Raw genomic sequence first — 18,350 nt, 5'->3', positions numbered from 1 at the left:
TGGGAGTTGCATTTTTAATACGATATTAGAGAAATAGCCACTTCCAGAAATTCATTTACAATTAACCTTCAACATTCAATCTGAGCAAGTTCTCCACGGTTCTTTCAATAATAAGCATACATACTCCTTCTGTGGTCCTGGCACTAAGGTGCAAAAAAGACTGAATGAAGGTTATAAGGGAGTTAATTCATTGGATAGAGCTTGTAGAGAGCATGATATATTTTATAGTACACATTCAAAAACTAAAGACAGAAACAAGTCTGATGATATCCTAGCGAAGAAAGCGGCTGAAATTGCGGTAGATCCTAATGAGCCTGAATATGTTAGAACTGATGCAAAGTTAGTTAATGCTATAATGGCTGGAAAATGTTATGTTGGTCTTAAAGTATCTAAAAACGTAGAAATCCATTCACAAAAGTGAGTAGTAAAATTCTAAATAAAATATTTTACGATCCTAAACCCAGCTATGTGGGGACAAATGAACTTGTTCGTGGGAGTGGTTTATCTCGAAAGCAAGTCTTAGGTTCACGACAGTTAGGATGTTGTTTATACCTTTATCTGTATACTTTTGCATGTCGACTAAATCTGACTGCCATTGATCATAGATCTTTGTTACTTTAACTCTTCTTGTGATGAAATTAATTTGGAGTTAGAGGAAACGTACACTTTACAAGGTACATCAACCAATAAAATATAATTTCATCACAAGAAAAGTCAAAGTAACAAAGATCTATGATCAATGGCAGTCAGATTTAGTTGACATGCAAAAGTATACAGATAAAGGTAGAAACCACATCCTAACTGTGATTGACATCTTTAGCAAACATGCATGGGCAGTTCCTATTCGAAGAAAAACTGGTGAAGAGATTATAACCTCTTTCCAAAAGCTTTTCAGTGAACGAATTACCTGAAAAATTCAAACAGACGAAGGTCTAGAGTTCATTAACAAGCTAACACAATAGTTATTCATAAAGTTTGAAATTCAATGTTTTGCAACTGAAAATGAAACTAAAGCTCAAGTTGTTGAGAGATTTAACCGAACTCTCAAGACAAAACTATGGAAATATTTCACGTACCCCAAGACAAAAAAGTGGGTAGATATTTTACCAGATTTAGTTGATAATTATAACAGTAGTTATCATAGATCAATAAAAATGACTCCATGTGGAACTTCAATAAAACAAAACAGTAAAATAGTCTATGCAAATTTATTCCCCGAAATAAAGACGGCTGTAAGAAAGACTAAATTGAAGATTGGAGATAGTGTCTGAATTAGTAGAAAACGTAAGAATTTTATAAAGGATATCTCACTAGTTTCACACGTGAGTTATTTATCATCTCTAAAATATTAGAGACGAAACCAGTAACTTATAGGCTGGAAGATATGAGCGGTAAAGAAGTAATAGGGAGTTTTTACGAAGAATTATCAAAATATTATGAAATTGATAAAATTTTGAAAAAAATTAAGGGAAATTGTTAGTTAAATGGAAGGGATATGATGACCCATCTCGATATTCCAGAAGCTGAACTAACAAAGTTGAACTGACATTAGGTTAAACACACATTAAGTTCAAAATGTACACACATTGAGTTCAAAATGAACAGACATTGAGTTCAAGTTGTTTGAGATATTTTACTTAATAAAATGACGTGAATTGATATAAAACAAAACAAGATTTTATAAAATTAAAGAGCGACTTAAAAAACTATTCACACAAGAAAAATTTGCGGAATAAGACTTATACAATGATGCTAAAAAATTATATAAGCCTCTAATTGAACCTCTCAGTAAATGGTAGAAGAAACTAAGCAAAAATGGTTAGCTCTGAAAGATGCTCCCAGAGAACTATTAACAAACAAATCTGCTAAAAAATTGGCATTAAATCTACCAGACTCAAAAAAATCCGACTGAAAAGGATTAGCTAGTTCAATAGCTGAAACTTTTTAAAATCTAGCGTTCAAACCTGGATCTGAGTATGACAGAGCTTATGGCATTAAATTTGATGGTAAAAACATTATGCTAGGAGATACAATAATTGTCAGCATCCAAGGTAATGATTTAGGGATTGGTAATGAAGTCTATGAAGGAACTGTTGGGTTATGGGAGCTACTAATAAAACAATCCCATGAAAAATATGAAGAAAATTATGTGGCAAATTATCTAACGATTTTGAGACAGACTAAGGCTCATCTCAAGCCGGATGGAACAATAAAAGCAAACAAAAGAGAGAAGTACAACAAATTCATCCAACCACTCTATAAAGTGATGCAGAAATAAAATTAATGCTATGAAGTTACTAGAATAAAAGCTGCATGTCCCACATCGTCTAGGGATCGAGCTCCGGAATCAAGACCAGATATTGATTCAGATGTTTCAGGATCAGGAATAATAGTTTTAGCTACTAACGTCAATGATACTGTTGCAGGACATCAATTGTTATTTGGCTTTATAAACAAAATTTATTTATTGAGCGTGATGTTAAACTATTGAATGATTTTTGTTTAAGAAAATTGAATTACAAAAATTAGTTATTACCTGTGGAAACAGTGATATACGACACGAATTTCACGCCACCAATAAAATTGGATACAAACAAATTTCATGAATGGCATTGGTGGAATTGGATATGTGTCACTCCATCCCGAATATCGATGAGACAAATAATATAATATTATAATATTATATTATTTGTCTCATATAATATGTATAATATAATATATATTTCTGTATAACATTTCTGTTGGGAAACATGATATAGTAATCCCTATAACTATACCGACCGGATGCTATGAGATAGAGAGTATGAATAAGATTATCAAAAATGCATACGGAAACGAGTACTCGATTGATATAAGATCGAACACCAATACTCTGAAATGTGTAATAACTAATCGTGATTTTGACTTGAAAATTTATTTCAGCAAACTCAACAGTCTACATACTCTGTTAGGCTTTGATACTGGAGTGTTGGAAAGTGTTGTAGAACATGAAAGTACAAATATAGTAAATATAATTTCTGTTAATGCAATACTTGTTCATTGGCAGTATAATCAAAGGATCGTATCTCAATGGTGATTTTAACTATATCGTGTACACATTTCTTCCCAATGTTCCCCCAGGATATACAATTGAATGGATATGAATTGATGAATCAATTCATAATGTTGATGAAACTCATGATTATGAGCCTCAAATTAGAACCGATTTAAATCGTGAACGCAATGAAAGCAAGTTTATTATTCGGTATCAAGATCAGTTTATACTACCATCAGACAGTTACCTATGCATCGAAGGGATTTTCACGAAAAAAGATGGTAGTAATTATAACTTCAAAGGTGATAGAATGTCAGTTATCGATAATGGTCTGATGTTTTTATTCGATCGAGTATCGTATAGAATTGGGAAATGAGGGCTGTAGTTATCCTGTAATTGCCACAACTCTGATAGGATTGACAACATAGCAACGAAGCACCGAAGAAAGTATGATGCTCTTTTGGAGTTTTGTTCTGATACTGACAAAAGTTCTTATTGTTCCTCACTGCTTATTACAAAGGTTTTTATGTTTACTTACTGCTGTAGCGGGAAACTACTTCATCTAAACCTTTCAAGGTCTCTGCCAGCGGGTCCATAGGGTTCGTGGACAATTGAAACAACTAATATACGCGGACGTCAACATTGGCCTGAACTAAGGATAAAGTTCAGGCCAATGTTTACTCAAGAGATTTGCAGTAATTATTTGGAAACGCAAAATACAATTACACTTGAGAGGTCCAGATGACGAAGAACGTTAATACAGCAGAGATAGGCACAACAATGGTAATGATAAAGTCGCTGCCTACTAGAGTGAGACTACATCCGCAGACAGTTCCGCTTGTACATTTTTCTAGGCAGTTTTCTTTCGAGGAGTGCGGCGGCTTGAAACCTAGTACACAAAACGAGGCCAATATCTGGCCCGCTACACTGCTACTTACAAAATTTCTGATTGTTACTTACTGCTACGTACAAAATATCTTATTGTTACTTACTGCTACTTACAGAAGTTTTTATGTTTACGTACTGCGACTTAAAAAGTTCTTATTGTTACATACTTCTTACAAAAATTTTCATGGTTAGTTACTGCCAAAAAGAAAAAACTTCCAGAAATGTTATTGTTACTCACTGCTACTCACAAAAGTTTTTATGGTTACTTACAGCTACTTAAAAATTTTTTGTTGGTAAATACTGCTACTTACAACAGTTTTATTATTACTTACTGTTACCTAAAATATATTTCTTGCTAAGAGCTTATATTAGAAATAGAAACACAGCATAAAATGCAGAGGTCTATAATAAGGTTGTGGATACATCAGGACACATTCCATTGTTTTCAATAACTCGTATTTTCTTATTTTCCTCCCATTAGGTATAGAATTTCTTAAATTAACACTGATCCTGAAACTTTTTGACATTGAAAAAATAATAAAATACTCTTGTGTGTTCTAAACACGACAATTTTGCATTCAGCAAAGTCATTCTATTAAATTGATCAAGACTGAGAGATTTTTATGAAAGTGAATTACCATCATTTCAACTAGATTTTTTTTTTGCTCGCGCATTAAAATCCTACATCGCTTTGCTTGCAGCCATATAAGGCAATTTATGGTCTTGACACCTATGCCGTGTTAAGCTTTCATTTGAACTCCCACAGCCAATAAGAGAACCCGAGTGTAATCGTGAAATTTGCTGTAATTTTAAGAGAGTTCACATGCTATGAAGTGGTGGTTGTCACATGAAGAGGTAACAATGAAGAATTAGATACGCTTTAGTCATCATTTTCATTTAAACGCGGCAAATTGCGCATTATGAAAAAATGAAATTGAACAAGCTTGTTATGCATTACCCGTTACATATTTTGTTGCGTGTACCATGCTTCTATTAGTATCATCCCTAATGACTTGCATTCGTGATTCTTACCCTTATGCTCATAACAATAATACGAAATGTCTCATATAAATTGTGTTGTTAGAAACTTTGAATAAAAACTCATTTCTTCACAAAGCGGTTATTAATCCATACCATTTCATAACAACAAAGTGATTCTGTTTTTCCATCGTACGTGTATGAGAGGAGCCATACAGGAATGGGCTCACCGAATATCGGTGTGAAACCTAAACTTCGCAGCTTGTGGACGAGCCGCCAGTACTTCTGCTTTCTCACCGACGTATTTTCACTTGCGAAAACCGCTGAAAAAAAATCATGAAGGGAAAACCTCAGACAACTCATTGTTTTAGCACACAATTAGAAATAAAGTATCCTCACTTTTTATACGTGCTTTTTGAAGGATAAATAATTGAATTTTATCGTGATAAATCTATGTATAATTGAATTAATTCTGAGAAACTTAATCCTTGATCCAATTAGGACGACCTTAACCAAACAGGCAACCAGTCAATAATGTACTGATTTTGCCTTACAAATCAACTTTTGGCGGAAAATCAATGGAAATCTTACGATTATAAATAATTCTGATATAGCGGTTCATACAAAGCAAGCTGAGAAATTTAACTCACTTGGGTGTAGTTCCATGCCGATCTGCTTGATTCTAAAGAGTAGTTCCTGATCGTCGTAGAGCACGTTCTCTAGGAAGTCAATCTCGAAGCCCTCGATGTCGACCTTCAAGTAGTCGATAACTGAGTTCGTCTTGCCGATCTTTGCTAGGATGTCACGATAGGTGAGCACCTGCACGATCAATGAACAAACGATTAGCTAGCTCATCCTGTCGATCGTTGCTAGGATGTTGCGGTAGGTGAGGACCTGCACGATCAATGAACAGATGATTGGATAGCTCATCCTATCGATCGTTTCTAGGATGTTGCGGAAGGAGAGGACTTGCACGATCAAGGAACAAACGACTAGATAGCTTATCCTAGCGATCGTTGCTAGTTTGTTGCGGTAGGTGAGGACCTGCACTATCAATGGTCAGACGATTAGCTAGCTCATCCTGTTGATCGTTGCTAGTATTTGAATGAACGTTTAGAGAGCTCGTTGTCTCACCGATCATTGCCGTGATGTCGTGGTTAGTGTGAAGCTAATTGATTAGTAAAGAGATTTCAACTTTTTTACGAACGCGACAACAGTTCAGCTTGTTACTTGTTACAACAAATTGCATGAACGTGAATGCTTAGTTCTTGTTACACGATTCAAATAACTATTCAGATATCATACATTTTTAATAAGGCTCAAAGTAACCAGAACTTTTATGTACTGTGAGAAAACCTGCTCCATCGCCATCGAATCTTTTTTAGTCTTACAAGAAAAAATTGTTAAGGCTCAAAGGCTTTTCTTGCCATTTTAGAGTCTAATATAATTTTATGGGAAGGTTCAGGATCATCATTTTAGAGCTGTGAAAACGTTGCTGCTAAATTACACGTCCATTATAAGATCCATTTCGAACATAAATTCCGGCAATAGCACACTTCACATTGCTCAATTTGTTGTAATATCCTTTATATGAGAAATCATATGTGTATGATATTTTGGTACACCTCTACGCATAAACCTCTATAATATCATTTGTATTTTACGTCGGTGGTAGCTCGCCTGACATTTAGCAGAAAATATTGACTTGGAGAGGAGAATATCGACTTCTTGGGTGACACCGCCGAGGCCCAGAGGGTAGAAGTGAACCCTCTTGCCTCGGATGTGCTCGGGGTCGCTCATGGTGGGGTCGAAGGAGTACACCTAAGGCAGGAGGAAATAATTTAAGTTAAGTTCATACAAACCTACACAGCTTGACTTCATCCATACAAACCGTTTGGACAATTTTAAATTGGAACAGTAGTTGTTTTGTAATGTTATAAGTACTTCAATTCCATGCATGCAGTGATTAATGTGCAAATGATTCATTTATTTTCTGGAAACCACCGAAAACCGTACGTTGATGCCATTTTAAATAGATTTGATTGAATATATTGTGGACAAACCTACACGAGATTGCCTTAGTAGCGGAAACTACAGCTAAAGAAGAATAAGAGTTGATGTGCTGAAAAATTCTGCTTTAATTGCAATCGCTGATGATTATCTTTTCTTTATATATAATGTTGAAGCTCTTTGACATAGTTAAAGCTTCTTCTGACTGCAGTTAGATTATTCATATTGAAGCTTTACAGCCAAAATGAAACGTACAACTCATTGGCCATCATGAAAAGCCTTAAAATTTAAATGTAAATACAGGGACGTTGAAACCCATAGGTATGTTGAAGCCTCACCAGCTGTTCTATTTCCCGCCTTTGTTTTCTCAAATAACTTATCTGGAAACTTACATCACAGCCGTACTCCTCCATGGCGTCGTCAAAGCTCCACTCATTGTTGATGCCGAAGGAGAGGACGGTGCAGGAGCCTGGAGTGGGCGCGACGCCCTCGTCCAGACACACTTTATAATTTCCGTCAGTTCCCACTATGAAATGATTGTCTTGGCCGCCAAATTGTTTCTGGTGGAATATTGAGGCCAACCTTAGAGAGTCAATTTGTTTCCAAGCCAAAAATAAATTATTCTCACTCTCTATTCAAAGATTATGAAGACATTTGCAAAAAATTTCCCATTTGCAAGAATTTTGCCGGCATAATCATAGAAACTGCCACTACTACATGTCACTCATGCAGTCATGCAGTCTTGCAAGGCGACGACAATGATTTTCTAGAGAATATTCCTCTCAGTCGTAACGCCGGCAAAACTCAAAAAGATGGCCTGCCAGAAATAATCGGTATATATGATAACATATTTCAATTTACGCCTGATAGATAATGCAATCATTTATTAGATTTACTGCTTTGCAAATAACCCTTTTTTTCATTTCAGACCCTCTCCAAAAAGTCTTTTTTCTAAGTTATTATTGCGTGCATGAAAAGAATCATATAAGCCCACAAAACCAGATTCAGCTTCAGACAGGCAATGCACATTTCATGTAAAAACTTTTATAATGGTAATTATAAAGCAATATTCACCACATTCCGACAAGCATCGACTGTTTCTCTGATGTAGGCGTAGAAGTCCGTCCAGCTCGGCTGAATATTTTCGTAATCCACGGCGTATTTACCGCTATCGCCTGAAACGTTCATCGCTCATCTGACATTCTTCATTCAAAATTTAATATTAAATTTCTTAATAATTAAATTCATTCAATTTCTTAATATTTAATAGCTGAATGCCTTATTGGAATGGTCTGCTAAATTATTTGCTGGGAATGTTCCGAGTCAAACACTTTTTACGTATAAATGATATTGACTCACCTGGAATAGGTTGGAGGCCCTTTAAAGTTAATACTGTGACGTTCCTGTCAGGGACAACAGAGCGTTAGAATTTAGTGTAACAAGGAGGAAGTATTTATCGTTAAAATGTTTTTTTTTTCATTATTCATATGATATTTATTTATGGATGGATTTTCAGATGATTTGGATTGTTCCTAAATTATGTATTTCATACAAATTTATTTATAGCTTCTAACACTGTTCCATTAGCACATATTTGGTAATGATACTAGTATTTATCCATTTATAGTCCACATAGCGATCAAACAGGAGCGTTATTAAATATACTGTCATGGTTATCCAATATGGATTGAACAAACTTGAAGTCCAAGTCAATTCATACCATCAAAGAAAAAGTCCTTGCAAATGGTGGACATTTAAATGCTAACAAACCGGCGCATTTACGAGTTCAAACAAGTTTAAAATAATCGGTATTAATTTCAAATTATGTTGATATTCTACTATGTATTTTTTTAAATATTTTCAGCGACTGTTGAGGCTCGATCAATGGTTTGCGTCCCTTGTACAAGGTCATGCAAGTCTGACCAGTTCAAGAAGTGCAAGAACTGCCCTTGAGCCCCGAACTGACAGCGTTTTTTGGCACACTGGTGGGCAAGTTTTTTAGCTTCTGGTCCGGCCGAATTTTTAATTCTGCGGACCATGTTAATTCAGGTTGATTAGTCGAGTTATTTTCGAATAATTTAAAATTCTCGGCAGCAGAAATTAGTTTCAATGTTTAGCTATATTGTTTGAGTCGCAAAAGTAGCAAATTCCAACTGAATTCTTTAGCAAAGCACGTATTGTGAAATATTAAAATTCAGAAATAATTAAAATTAATCGCCTGAACCTTCGAGCGGTCAACATAAGAAAAAAGTACGACGGTTTTTATATGCATTCCTGAGTCGGGGTATAAATCTGTTCAAAATCCATCCAACCAATTTATAGGCACATTTTGTCATCTTTTCACATACATAGTTTCTTTAATTTAGCCATTTTAAATATTTAACAATGTAATTATTAGGTAAATGGTCAACAACAGTCAATTGAAATGAATTGTTTGGAATGATTTCACCTATGAGATAATTGCGGGATATGAATAATAAATAATCCAAGTGACTTGCCTGCTCATTCTACAGATAGGCGAGAGATGAGTTACCCTGAGGTGAGTTACCCTGAGGTGAGTTAACATGAGGTGAGTTACCCTGAGGTGAGTTACCCTGAGGTGAGTTACCTGAGGTGAGTTACCTTGAAGTGAGTTACCCAGAGGTCAGTTATCATAAGTTGAGTTAAATTCACAAATTCACATAAAATTCACAAATACCCCAAGTTTGCCGGCTTCTCATCCCAGTATATTGGCACGAGTTGCGTCAAATAAATGAGCTAAACTGCCCACTATGAAAATTGTTAACGTCAGCATTACTCACGGATCTTTGATGCAGTATTTATAGATCAAAATCGTGGATAAAACTAACGATGCCACCGTGAGCACCGCCATTAGTTTGAAGTCGTTGTCGAACTGAAGACGAGTTTTGAGACGCACAAACAGGCGCTGGTGACTACTGCTGCTCTTTGATTCTTTCATGATGATGATTTTCCAGATGCGTACGAATAAAACTGATCGTTAGAGTTTAATTTCTACGTACAACGAGCCACTTAATGAATCAGAAAAAGAAGAGAAGGTTGTTGTCTCAAAAATTTGCATAATTCAGTACCAGTATCTTAGTTTTATTCGTCCATATCATATGTAAAAAAGATAAAAATATTGTTTCAATGAATGATACGGCAAACGATCACAAACTTCTCTGATCTGATACGTTCAGGTATGTTAGCCCCATTTTTTAGAGAAAAGATTTTGTAAATATATAGAAGGTGCTGTACACTGATAAATAAATGCATAAAGTCTCACGCCGTTCACAAGCGCAACAAATCTATTTCCCAAGTCTTGAAGTGTTCATAGAAATTCATTATGAATTAGGATTTTTGGAATTGGCGCGAATTTGATTGCTCTAAAAATCTGGAGTAAAATTCTTATGTGATGGAAAAATCTGCAAAAAAAATCAATCAGCATTTCATCAACTAAAGAATAGTTCGTCTAAAATATAATCGTTCGTCTGCAGACTTCTATATTACAAAAGAAATTTGCTCCTGAATAGAATATTTATTCACTGGGTGTTCCCGTGATTTACTTATACATAGTCATTACACAAAATACAAATTATACATAGTCATCACACAAAATACAATCATTACATAGTCATTATATTACACTGAATACATGAAATACTCTGCGGACAGTTGGGCAATATCGCTTGTCATTCTGCTGGTGTGTAACTATTAACGTCACGAACAAGCATCATGAGCGACTGTGAATGCTCCGTGTTGTGCTTGCACCGACGTCCATGCATGGCAGCAGGAAACTAAGCAAGACTGGATCACTGGAAGTTAAGCGTTGTTTAACCTTCGGCTGACATCCAGGAAAATAAAAAGGGGGAAATCCCAATTTTTTTGTTTATTCTGGTAGTCAGTCAAGAAAACAATGTGGGGAGCTGCGCAACAGTTCGCTAATGTACAAACGAGATTATGTGTACAGACAAGGCAATGTCAATTGTGATGTATACGTACGAGATAATGTAGAGAATGTATCCAAACAAGATTGTGTTAAATGTAAAATAAAATTGTCCGAGCGAGACCTGCGAAATTTTTAAATCAGTTGAATGCACTTAAAACTAGATTGAATGCACTTGAAACTCGGAGCATCTGTGACGTTCCGAGTATGAACGCCTTCAGGAACAGACTAGAGTCACTAGACGAAGCTATGCATGCAGGAGCATATGTTCAGTCTTAAAATGCCTAGCAAATTACGGACCAGGCAATAAGTCCCGCAGGCATCTCAATCAATCGTCAGTTATGGAAAGATCGGGTTCCAAAGGCCGGATCCCCTGTGAATCAAGTCACGAAAAATTCAAGAATCGGCAACAGGCCATGGGCCTATTTCTTCAGTTCCGACACTTCTATTCTATGTTTTCTATTCTAAAACTAAAATCGTAGGATATACATTGGTTATCACTGGTTCACTCAATTAGCCTAAATATTCAGATTGGTCCACACAATCATGATTCACTGTCACAATAAGATTCTATATCAAGATTAACTGGAGCATTTTGAATGAATCAGGTTAATTCACAAGCATCGCTCAATTCAGTAAGAAACCCTAACCGGAATTTAACACCAAGATTTACATATCAGGTTAATTCATGACCTACATTATTTCAATTTTGTCTAATTTACTCAGTAAAATCAACCTGAATATCTAATTGCAATTAATTATTCTGAATATCTTATTATTCAGTTGCTGCAATGACCTGAATAATAATTAAGTTGATACTCATATTATGAGCGTATACATTATTGTGAGTCAGCATAATGAGGCAGTGGCTCTGTGGTAGCACTACTGTAGCCCCTAAGCTGAGTCGGCATGAAAACATGACAAAATTCATATCAATCAACTATAAACGACAGAATGAATACACTTCTTCATGATGATCATGAAACAATTTCTAAATTTAACACTCTGATCATTATTCACCCAGTGGGTTAATTTTTAACACAGCACACAAGAAGCACGACTTATTCGGGACGCGGCAAAAAATAAAGACTTTTTGCTGGGTTCCAAACTCTAACGATATTGCCAGAGGGCTCGGGGTGAGATTCTTAGAGGAATCTCTGGGCGTGGACTATCGTAATTTTTATATTCATAATTGTTAATATTAGAACATAAAATTATTATCAAATCTATCGAATATTATATTTATTAAAACTGGCCATGATTAACTGGCATACGATATCGATTATGTTTACTTATAATTATTGTATTTGTCGTTGTAAATCAGACAAGGTTCACAGGTAAATTGTACATAATTAGGACATTAAGACGTATAAAAATACTCTTTTATTCTAATAATGCTCACGGAATTACTACAGATCTCACCATTCGAGATGACAGCATCTCGGACTTCCATTAAGGCCCGTTTACACTAGGGGCAACACACGAGAATCAAGTGCCTCAAAGCGCATGCAGAGGCGCTTTGCAGCCTCTGCATGCGCTTCTTGACCGATTGACGAGCTAGCGATTGACAGGGGCCATGCCTCATGCAACACAAGCGCGGCGCTTAGTAGATAGCTATTAAAGAATTGATATCACTTGTGTGCTTAAATCGCAAATTAACTAAGAATTTAAATTAAATTAAAAATTTAAAATAAAATAAAAATCTAAATTAATTAATTAAAGAAATTCAATTCGTTCTATGGTTTCAATGTATTAATTTGTGATTCTAGATTCTACGAACTGACGATGGAGCTGCTGCTGGTCTCCGAAACGTTTCCTATAAAGATATGAATTTTTGTGGGCTATTCTTTGCTTTTAAATTCTTAGTAGATAGCTGTCTGTGGTCTAGTAAGGTTGATTGCGTACGCTGGTCCGGCACACCAATTGTCGACAAACACCACTCTCGTTTGGAGTCACTCTCTAGTAGAGCGCCTAATTGATCTTTATAGAGAACACGAATGCCTATGGAGTGTTCGGTCAGAGGAGTACAAAAATCGAAATGCAAATGATGTAAGTTATTTTTACATGACGTGTTTAGTTTATGTGATTTTAGCAACTCCTGACAATTTATGCATTACCGTTCAGCGATTTCAAAGAATGATATAATATCAGTACGAATATTGGAACTTTTTATTTAAGAATATACTATATTTTTTATAAACTGTATCTTTTTGAATGTGCTAGTTCTCTAATTATGATGCCTATGCTAAATTCTCGTTTACAACAGGCATAGTGCGAAGAATGACGGACCGCAGCACACCCGAGAACAATGGCCCACAGCTCAAATTCGGTTACATCCATCCTCATTGACGTCTAGGTGGCAACTTTTTATTAAAATCGGAAAGCCCAAGCTATTTGCTTTGCAAGCAGCCAGACTGTGCATTGGGGCCCATACTGTGTGGTTTCTCGGCTGTTTGTACTCCTGAAGTGCCAAGCTTTTTTTCGTGAACTTTTGGACTTAAGCCCCTCTCACACAGGGTAGTAGATACTGCGCGCGTCAAAAATGCCGCGGTAGTATTTACCGCGCAATCTTTCACACGAGGCGCTTTTTACTGCTGTGATCTATCAGTCTTGCAGTGCTTTATGCACCATCAGTCCATCTCTATGTTTATGTAACAATATTTCTATATGGAAATATATCTATGTGAGAATAATGTAAATACATCTTTATGGAAATACCTATATATTTTATGGGAAATATATCTTTTATGAAATATATCTCTATCACTTTAAGGAAATATATATTTATCAATGTATATCTTTATGTTTATGTAACAATATTTATGTACCGATATATATGTAACAATATCAGTCTTTAATCTATCAGTCTTGTAGTGCTGTTTATTATGCACCTAAAATACGGCCCCACTGTCTGCTAGGATGCGGCGTCAAAAACCGTCCAGTGTGAAAGATTACATTGAATACCATTGCAAGCTAAACTGTCGCGGCAAATCTACCGCCGCAGTTTTAGCAGGACAGACGCCGGCGTCAGGCGTCAAATTCTACGCCGTATTAAAAGACGTCGTGTGTGAACAGTAGTGCACATTTCGTATGTCCGCTAAGGTTCGGCGGTAAATACTGCCAGCGTCCGACAGTATTTACTGCCGAACCTTAGCGGACATACGAAATGTGCACTGTGCACTGTGCAGTCGCACACGACTGCATTTACTGCGGCGTAGAACTTGACGCCTGACGCCAGTGGGTGTCGCGCTAAAACAGCGGCGGTAGATTTGCCGCGACAGTTTAGCTTGCTATGGTAGTCAATGTAATCTTTCACACTGGGTGGTTTTTGACGCCACATCGGCACATCCTAGCAGACAGTGGTGCCGTATTTTAGGTTCATAATAAACAGCACTGCATGACATAGATTATAGCATAATATTATTACATAAATATCGGTACATAAATAATGTTAATTAAACATAAAGATATACATTTATAAATATAGATATCCTTGAAGTGATAGAGATATATTACATATAAGATATATTTTCCATAAAATATATAGGTATTTCCATAGAGATGTATTTACATTATTCTCACGTAGAGATAGATTTCCATGTAGAAATATTGTTACACAAACATAGAGATGGTCTGATGAAGCATAAAGCACTGCAAGACTGATAGATCCCAGCAGTTAAAAGCGGCTCGTGTGAAAGATTGCGATGTAAATACTGCCGCGGCATTTTTGATGCGCGCAGTATCTACTGCCCTGTAAGGGGCTTAAGACGAATGATAAATTGTGCGCCTCGTATGAAGAGACTTGTAATTTGCCTGAAGATTACCAGTATACTACGACTAGATCCTTGTGTTCATTCCTCCTCTCTCCAACGCAAGGGAATTTGGAGCCGGACCAAAGAGCGACTCTTAAGCCCTTGTGTTTGGAATCAGTACGAAAGTCTACACCAATAAGTCGGCACACTACCCGTTAATATTTCAACCTCGAGGCGGTTTTTCCGGTTACACTTGTAATCGTTTTCTCGATTCTACTAGTTTTTAATCTTTTTTATTCTGCAAGCTTGTATTCATATTCTATCCAACAAGCACATAATCAGATTTTAGTATTAGCAAGCTCATAATAATAATTTCGATTCTGCAAGGTTATAATCACGTGCCAATTCCGTTAACTTAAAAGAATTGTAGCGGGAGAGCGGGCAACATATAACATAATATAGTGAAGTCGGCGCTGAAGAATAGGCCTGATGCGGCCTGTCACCGATTCTTGTACTTTTCGAGAATAGTCCACAGGAGATCTGAAAACATGTCTTTCGACCGAATCTTTTTCAAACGGACGATAGTTTGAAAGAGCTGAAATAACTGAACGCGTTTATACTCGGAGCGTCAATGATGTAGTCGGGGAGGCGGTTCCACATTTCGTTGATTCGAAGCGAGAAGAAATGTTGTCGCGCGGATGAGTTGCAACGCAGTTTTTAGCGCATTTTCTCATTTATGAAAAAATGCACTATTGTGCTCGCCATGTCCGTCTGTCTGTCCGTCCGTGACTTCACGTTTTCGTCGACGAGAAAATGCGCTCTCTGTCACTCACTGCAGTGAGTACTGAGTTATATTTTTTTTTGTTTATAGCCGTGGCCCCTGGTGTTGGTTCTTGTTTCAAATTCTAATAATCTTTCTGGGACCTTGCATAATCCATGAATATCCTTATATACTTCAATGAGGTCACCACGCAGACGTCGATCATGGAGGCTTGGAAGCTCCATAATCTTTAAACTAGCTTTCTCTATAGGACTTGCCCTTCAGGCCTGGAATTATACTTGTTGCACGTCTTTGAACACTCTTCATTAATTTTTGTCCTTTTCAAGTCTCGGTGACCACACGGCGTTTCCAAACTCTAGGTTTGGGCGCACGACAGCAACAGACAACTGCTTCATCGCTTTTGCCTCAAGGAACTCGTATGAGCGTCTGATCTGGGAAAGAAGTTTTTCTGACATGCTTAGAGAATTTCACCTCCTTGTCGATTTAAACTCTAAAATCTTTTTCCACACTAGACTTTTCAATCATTACTCTCTCGTTGCAGTCATGTCTTCTCATACTGCAATCTTGCTGCTCATTGTTCTTCCCGAGGTGAAGCACTTTACACTTATCAGAATTAATACACAGCTGCCACGAATCAGTTCAATTAACAAAACATAACATAGTGATGTCGGCGCTGAAGTTTAGGCCTGATGTGGCCTGTCGCCGATTCTTTTCCTGTTCGTGCCTTGTTCACAGAAGATCTAAAATCGTGTCATTTGACCGGATCTTTTCATAACTGACGATAGTCTGAATTAGCCACTAGACTTCCACAGGGTTCGATATGGCGCTAGTCATTTCAAATCTGAACATATATTGTTCCATAGTTTTATTTAGTCTGTTCTTGAACGCGTTCATACATGGAGCGCCAACGATGTCATCGGGGAGGCTGTTCTACATGTCGGTGATTCGAAACGAGAAGAAATGTTGTCGCTTGGAGAAGTTGCAGCGCAGTATTTTAGTTTATAGCCGTGACCCCTGGTGTTGGTTCTTGTTTCAAATTCTAGTAATCCTTCGGGGACCTTGTATAAACCATGAGTATTCTTGTATACTTAAATGAGGTGCCCACGCAAACGTCGATAACTGAGGCTTGGAAGCTTCATAATCTTTAATCTTTCTTCATATGACTTGCCCTTCAAGCCTGGAATTATCCTTGTTGCACGTCTTTGAAGATTATCTATTAAATTGTTTGTCTTTTCCAAATCTCGGTGACCACACAACGTTTCCAAACTCTAGGTTCGGACGCACGACAGCAACTAACAACTGCTTCATCGCTTCTGCATCTAGGAACTCGAATGAGCGTCTGATTAGTCCAAAAAGTTTGTTAGATGTGTTAGCTTGCGCTTCAACATGCTTAGAAATTTTTAGCTCCCTAACAACATAAACTCCGAGATCTTTTTCCACACTGGACTTTTCAATCATTACTCTCTCCCTGCAACCATATAGTCTCATACTGTAATCTCGCTGTTCATTGTTATTCCCGAGGTGAAGTACTTTACACTTGTCAACCTTAAACCGCAGCTGCCGCGTATCAGCCCAGTTAACTTAAATGTCAAGATCATCTTGCAATTGCGCTTTATTTGACGCATCCTTCACTGTTTTATAAACTTTTGTGTCGCCAGCATACATGTAGCACACGCTGGATACTGCTTCTGGCAGATCGTTTATAAAAGCAACGAACATAATAAGCCCAAGAACGCTTCATTGTGGCACGCCACTGCGCACTGATGCCCAGTCTGACACGGTTCCCTTAATACTGACACGTTATCGTCTACCTACTAGAAAATCTCTGATCCATTGGAGTACGTTTCCATCAATTCTCAAAGACTTCACTTTATGCAACAGCCGCTCATGCAGAACACTGTCAAATGCTTTGGCAAAATCGAGGTACAATGTATCCATTGGCTCCTTTTCGTCCAGCAGGCGAGTCCAATCGTTCAACGTAGATAATAAGTTAGTGATGCAGGATCTACCGGCAATAAAACCATGTTGAAAATCTGATAGGAGATGGTGAGCAATTGTCAGCGGCCAATTCACTTGACCTGATAGAGATTGAGGACGAGTCAACATCTGATAGACACGTGATAGATCACGCGATCAAGACCGCAGTAGTGGGCGGAAGCGAACGTTATAAAAGGGCTAGCAACCTTAAGCAAACCCCCCAGTAGCTGAAGAGCACTCCGCGATGTAGCGTGTAGCTTGAGTTCTCCGACCTTACGGTCGATGCCGTAGCTTATTCTTCTGTATCGCAACTCTGTATTACCACCCCGTATACAAGATACGTTATCTGGACTTATGTGTCTTACTTATCCCTCACAACCTTAGTCAACGAAACCCGATCCTCAGGTAGAGCTTAATATAATGAGTTCAATGTCTTGAGCGCAACCTCGGACATTTTGGCGCCCGAACTAAGTGATAACAGCCGTGTTTTCTTTAAAGTGAAACTCGACTGCTTGACTATAATTGTGAGACTTAAAATACGGTGGTGAAGTGAAAGACTTTTGAAGTGTTTGTGATTATATCAACACTGTCGCATAGTGATTTTCGTGCGACCAAGCCTTTCAACGGATTTTTTCAGCGATGTTTAATTCATTTAAACGTCTGAAGAAGAGACCAAGAAGACCTTCATCTACTAATTTCTGCAGCCGAAAACTATGAGAATATTCCATTTTTGTCTGGCGCGTCTTAGTTAACCTGCAACGTCAAGACTTTCAAGCCTACAACTGACGCAGAGTGATTTGAAGCGTCCACGCAATTTTTTGCGTTCTCTGAATCCAGTACAACATGCAGAGCCGAGAGCGTCTACGAGAGCGTCTACGAGAGCGTCTACGAGAGCGTCTACAAGAGCGTCTACGAGAACGTCTACGAGAGCGTCTACGAGAACGTCTACGAGAGCGACTACAAGGGCCGGCATCAGCTGAGGGCGCC

The 18,350-nt window shown here is 37.4% G+C and overlaps 1 protein-coding gene across 1 annotated transcript; it reads right to left on the bottom strand.

Annotated features, from left to right (window-relative positions):
- Nucleotides 1–1,926: 1,926 nt before the first annotated feature.
- Nucleotides 1,927–10,587, bottom strand: LOC108675361 (probable methyltransferase-like protein 24). Its single transcript, XM_018163363.2, has 7 exons — nucleotides 9,712–10,587; nucleotides 8,270–8,313; nucleotides 7,985–8,085; nucleotides 7,303–7,470; nucleotides 6,581–6,721; nucleotides 5,551–5,719; nucleotides 1,927–5,223 (listed from the first exon to the last, which is right to left on the bottom strand). Exons 1-7 carry the CDS (start codon nucleotides 9,867–9,869, stop codon nucleotides 5,024–5,026), a joined length of 981 nt encoding a protein of 326 aa, XP_018018852.1. The 5' UTR covers nucleotides 9,870–10,587; the 3' UTR covers nucleotides 1,927–5,023.
- Nucleotides 10,588–18,350: the final 7,763 nt, after the last annotated feature.

This window comes from Hyalella azteca, unplaced genomic scaffold (genome assembly GCF_000764305.2).
Source record: "Hyalella azteca isolate HAZT.00-mixed unplaced genomic scaffold, Hazt_2.0.2 contig7939, whole genome shotgun sequence".
NCBI classification, from domain to species: Eukaryota; Metazoa; Arthropoda; class Malacostraca; order Amphipoda; family Hyalellidae; genus Hyalella; species Hyalella azteca.
This window is presented reverse-complemented; position numbering and strand designations above follow the sequence as displayed.